General features: G+C 60.8%; 1 protein-coding gene across 1 annotated transcript; it reads left to right on the top strand.

Moving 5' to 3' along the window:
- The first annotated feature begins 1,671 nt into the window (after positions 1-1,671).
- On the top strand, positions 1,672-5,481 carry ADRA2A (adrenoceptor alpha 2A). The gene has a single exon (XM_081823553.1). It carries the CDS (start codon positions 2,662-2,664, stop codon positions 4,057-4,059), a length of 1,398 nt encoding a protein of 465 aa, XP_081679679.1. The 5' UTR covers positions 1,672-2,661; the 3' UTR covers positions 4,060-5,481.
- The last annotated feature ends 257 nt before the right edge of the window (positions 5,482-5,738 follow it).

Genomic DNA, 5,738 nt, shown 5'->3' with positions numbered 1-5,738 from the left:
GTCGCCCGACTGGATCAGAGATTGGGAGAGAAAAGTACTGAAGTCAAACGAGAGATCTGTGAAGTACTTTGAAAGAATACAGTCCTCCTATGTGCATCCAGAGGCTACTTCAGTGATTCTATCACCGGTACTGGCTGTAGACATCAGCTGGGGCTGAATGTGATGCTCACCGCCCTGCATTCATCCCGATCCCGGAGCCAGACCTGAGCCTGCACCCTGCTTTGCAGAGAGGTGATCTGCTGGATCTTGAACTTCCAGCTTAGGTGATTGCATAAGGTATTCTGCTTTATCGGGTCCTTCAATAAGGCGACTTCTCTTTAATTTCTCTGTTAATCTCTCCTGTTAACAGATCCTATCCTCCTGGGCTTACCCTTAAACCGCCTGCCGATTTGAAACCTGCAGATAGCATAATACAAGCTGGTACTCTAGCAGTTGTCGAGATCTATTGTAGGGCAACCAGCATGCCCAGAAGAACTAGCCATTCACCTCGCTCCATGCTATTCCCGTCAGAGAGAACATGGAAAAGATTCTCTCCTCTTTTGACCAGCACCCCCCTCCTTAACTAAAAGACGGTGTGTATGCATCTGGAATGGGGGCGGGGGGGGGGTTGGAGTCCAGCTTTCCTGCCTCCACAAAGACAAAATGGTTCATAGCGGGCTAGAACTGGGCCATCATTAGGGGAGCCTCCAGGCCTCTGGGATCTGAGGGAACGGTGGGCCGTGCCTTGGCCAGGATGAGATGCCAGTCCCGGGCTCGGATGGCCGGCTGAGCCCTTCCCAACGTGACTTTCTCAGGCGAACTCCCACTCCCGACACACAACGTGTATACTTTAGGAAGATTTCTGCAACGTGACAAAGTGCAATTTAAAATCTGGCTTCTCCTTTCCTGAGCTCGGACCCAAACTTGTCCTGAAATAGGAGAAGGCGCTGTAGGCAAAGGACTGCAGAGGCGGAAGCAAGCGCCCGGCGTGGCCGCCGTGACGACGAACTGCCAGCAGGTGTCAGTGCACCCTCGCTCAGTCGTGGCGCGTAGCCGCCGCCTCCGCGACCCCTCCTCACCGCCGTGGAAGGGGGCGCGGTCCGGACCCCGGCCGCCCGTGTCCCGCACACTCCTCTGTGGTTCAGACCACACGTGGCCTCCTCTCCCCGGAGCGGAGCTCTGGCCTTGGGCGGGTCCCGCTCCCCGGGGGGTACTTCCCAATTCCGCCCCGGGGGGTTCGAGGCGAACGCGTGCCTTCCTTCTCACCAGCACCCCACTCTCCTCGCCGCCAGGACCAGGCTGCTTCGGATGCTACTGGTACCGGTGGATGCTGCTCCCGATTCGGGCCGGGGTCCCCAACTCTCTTCCCTCCCAGGACCCAGCTCGATGGGGGCCCTCCCCGGGGCCCGCTGCTTTCTGCTGGGCCGGCCCGGAGCTGCTCGGCCAATTCCCAGCAGGGGCCGCTCCCACTCCCCGGGCACGCTCTTTAAACCCCTCGCTCCAGGTACCCGCCTCTCCAAAGAGCCCGTCCGGCCAGGGGGCCAGCGCTCCCCAAGGTCCCACACGGGGCGCGGGCGCTAGACCCGCGGAGGGGAGGCGCAAGGGGCGGGGGAGGGTCGGTTTCCCACGTGGGGGCTGACGCCGGCTGCTCGGCAACGCCAGCTTGATCCTGGGGCTATAAAACCAGTCCACGGTGAGCGCGGCGGAGCAGCAGCGGCCCGGGCTTCGCTGCAGACGCCCAGCAGCCGGCGCGCCGCCGCCCGGCCACCCCCAGCACCTTCTTCCCCTAGCCCTGCGTTCCTACCCCAACTCACGCTGCCCTCGGACCCCGGCCCGTCCGGCTGCACTCAGCGCCCGCCGCTCGCCGGGCCAACGCCCAGGAGACCCTGTGCCTCGGCCGCAGCTCCGGGAGGGCCGATCGCCCACCTGCCCCGGCCCACCTGAGGACGGGGGCGTCTTCATGCTGCCCGCACACGGCTCGCCCCGCCGCCGCCGCCCCCGAGCTCCGCGCGCTGAGCCCCAGCCCCAGCTGGGCACGCAACTTTGGAAGTCCGGCGGCGCTTCGGGAGAGGCGGCAGAGTCCGCACCCCAGCCCCAGCCCGGGCCCGGCCGGCACCGCCGCGTCTGGGGGAAAGCGAGGGAGTCGGTAATCGCTGCTTCGGGGATGTAAGAAGACAGACCTAGGACCCCAGGCCCGCATCAGCGCCCTTCGGCTGCCTCCCGGGGTGGGGGCGGGCCCCGCACACGGTAAGACCTCTTGCTTTCGCTCAGGCTCAAGAGTCAAGATAGAGATAGATTTTAAATTTTCTGTCATCCCTCCAAGTGATCAGGCCACCGATGATTTCTGTTCTCCCTTCTTGAAGAATCAATCTCCCTTTCCCCATCGGCTCGACCTACTCTCTCCCGCCGCTTAGAAATAAAACTTGTGCTGAGCTGGGCAGGAGAAGGCGCCCACCACGAGGGCCACAAGCGCAGGCCGGGCGCCGTTCGCGGGAGCCGGGCCCATGGGCTGCTAGCGCCCCCCAGCCCCCACCCCCCCGGCAGCTCGGGCCGGCGTCCCTGCGGCCCCCTCCCCATGTGAGGCGCGGCAGGGCGAGCGGGGCGCGGGAGGAAGAGGAGGACCCACTGGCGCAGGGCCAGAAGGCAGCTGGCAGCAGGCCAGGCAAGCGGGCACCCGCGTTCATGTTCCGCCAGGAGCAGCCGCTGGCCGAGGGCAGCTTCGCGCCCATGGGCTCCCTGCAGCCGGACGCGGGCAACGCGAGCTGGAACGGGACCGAGGCGCCAGGGGGCGGCGCCCGGGCCACCCCTTACTCCCTGCAGGTGACGCTGACACTGGTGTGCCTGGCCGGCCTGCTCATGCTTCTCACGGTGTTCGGCAACGTGCTTGTCATCATCGCGGTGTTCACAAGCCGCGCGCTGAAGGCGCCCCAGAACCTCTTCCTGGTGTCTCTGGCCTCGGCCGACATCCTGGTGGCCACGCTCGTCATCCCTTTCTCGCTGGCCAACGAGGTCATGGGCTACTGGTATTTCGGCAAGGCGTGGTGTGAGATCTACCTGGCGCTCGACGTGCTCTTCTGCACCTCGTCCATCGTGCACCTGTGCGCCATCAGCCTGGATCGCTACTGGTCCATCACGCAGGCCATCGAGTACAACCTGAAGCGCACGCCGCGCCGCATCAAGGCCATCATCGTCACCGTGTGGGTCATCTCGGCCGTCATCTCCTTCCCGCCGCTCATCTCCATCGAGAAGAAGGGCGGCAGCGGCGGCCAGCAGCCGGCCGAGCCGCGCTGCGAGATCAACGACCAGAAGTGGTACGTCATCTCGTCGTGCATCGGCTCCTTCTTCGCTCCCTGCCTCATCATGATCCTGGTCTACGTGCGCATCTACCAGATTGCCAAGCGCCGCACCCGCGTGCCGCCCAGCCGCCGGGGGCCGGACGCCGCCGCCGCGCCGCCGGGGGGCGCAGAGCGCAGGCCCAACGGCCTGGGCCCGGAGCGCGACGTGGGCCCGGTGGGCGCCGAGCCCGAGCCGCTGCCCGCCCAGCTCAACGGTGCCCCCGGGGAGCCCGCGCCGGCCGGGCCGCGCGACGCTGACGCGCTGGACCTGGAGGAGAGCTCGTCGTCCGAGCACGCCGAGCGGCCCCCGGGGCCCCGCAGGTCGGAGCGCGGCCCCCGGGCCAAGAGCAAGGCCCGGGCGAGCCAGGTGAAGCCCGGGGACAGCCTGCCGCGGCGCGGGCCGGGGGCCACAGGGCCCGGGGCGTCGGCGGCGGGGCCCGGGGCGGAGCGTGGCGGGGGCGCCAAGGCGTCGCGCTGGCGCGGGCGGCAAAACCGCGAGAAGCGCTTCACGTTCGTGCTGGCCGTGGTCATCGGCGTGTTCGTGGTGTGCTGGTTCCCCTTCTTCTTCACTTACACGCTCACGGCCGTGGGCTGCTCCGTGCCGCGCACGCTTTTCAAGTTCTTCTTCTGGTTCGGCTACTGCAACAGCTCGCTGAACCCGGTCATCTACACCATCTTCAACCACGACTTCCGCCGGGCCTTCAAGAAGATCCTTTGCCGGGGGGACAGGAAACGGATCGTGTGAGCGCCCGGTCCGCGACCCGCGAACAGACTGGCGCCCACTGCAGTCGGCGGGGATCGAGGGGCTCGTCTCTGCAGTCCCAGCACACTGAAACCCGGGTCCTGCCTACTCGGTGTTTCCTGGCCAGGCCTTGCCCTGTGGCCTCCTGTGGGCCTCTGCTTCCCCCCCTCCCCAGGGAAAAGAACTGGCTGGGAGGGCCGCAGGCCCCCCAGTTGTTGCTAGGGCCCCTTGTGACTTGGCGCGATCTTCCTGGGTTCTTGGGAGTCCCCTACTGAGTATTGCTTCCTAAAGGTATTTTCACCTCCCCTGAGTCCAGCTGTCAATGCAGATCAGAGCAAGCAAGCACTGAACAGACCCCAGAGGGTACGGCTCACAAAGGATTAACGGATGGGGGTTACCCAGCCCCAGCTAATTGCTCTCCCCCTTCCCCTAACTCTGTTTTTAAACAAATGCTCAGGGCAGCCCTGCCCATCCTCCCATCGCCCACTGTAAATATACACTATTTTTGATAGTACACGCTAGGGTCCCCGATGTCTGGGCTTTTGATGCTGTTGGAGATGCCTTTGAGGCAGACACACTGTCTTCGGTTCAGGCCAAGCCCCTTTGCAAAGTAAGTCCTTTTCTGGTGTCATTACCTCCTTCTGTGTCCTTTTCACCAGCAACTGGTGACTGTCCCTGGGGCCTGGACCTGCTTTGAGATTTCCTGAGGGGGAAAAGATTTCTGTCCATTTTTTTCCTGTGCCTAACAGCATAATTGCCTTTTCCTATGTAAATATTACAAGGAGGGACCAAGACAGAAGTAAATGAACCTTTCTGCCTTGCAGCAGCCCTGTGTATAAAGCCATTATCCTCTGATGCACCCTTCACCCCAGTAACTCACTTTAAAAGTATCTCTTTCCTGGGTCCCTCCCTCCCTCTCTCCCACCTTCCCTCTCTCCAGGGCCACTGCTTGAAGAATATGTATGTTTCTATCTTGTATGTTTGTGCACCTGCCCCTCCTTCTCCAAAAGTGCTGACTGCAAGAAATCTTTTAGCTGCTGTTTTTAGATGGAGGAGTGGAAATTATGTGGAAGAAGCAAACCTGATACAATTTGCCCAAGGTAAACAGTTCGAAAAGACAAATGAGCCTGCCAAACTGTACAGTTCCTGTCCCGGGAGCTCTTAGGTATCAAAGTATTGTCCTTTCCCCCCTGCTTTTCTGGTTGAGATCATGTCATTGATGAACTCCCAAAATCAAGGGAAGAGGGCGGACACCTCGTGTTTACATCGGAGTTTCTACACGTTTTAGACAGAGACTCTTTAAGGCCTGCGCTCTTATTTCACTAAAGACAAACTAATGGCAGCACACGTTGCTAATGACAGTGGATTTTTTTTTTTAATAAAAAGTTTACAGATCAAATGTGAAATAAATATGAATTAAATGGTTCTGTCTGTTATCTGAGTTTCCAAAGCTTTACGGGAACATCCGAATATATATATATATATTTTTTTTTTCCAATTAAAATTTTTAAATTAAACAGTACATTACATTATAAAACACTCACCTTTGAAAGTGTGAGCAATGGCAAGGCTACCATTTACCACGTGTTTCTTTTTTTTAAAGATTTGTTTTAGGGCGTGAGAGCGCGCGCATGCGTGCAAAGGGGGGGGGGCAGAGGGAGAGGGAGAGCAGCAGACTCCCA

Source organism: Leptonychotes weddellii, chromosome 6 (assembly GCF_054177405.1).
Source record: "Leptonychotes weddellii isolate Sample4059 chromosome 6, ASM5417740v2, whole genome shotgun sequence".
Classification (NCBI taxonomy): domain Eukaryota; kingdom Metazoa; phylum Chordata; class Mammalia; order Carnivora; family Phocidae; genus Leptonychotes; species Leptonychotes weddellii.
The sequence above is the reverse complement of the archived record's forward strand: the minus strand, read 5'-3'. Positions and strand labels throughout refer to the sequence as shown.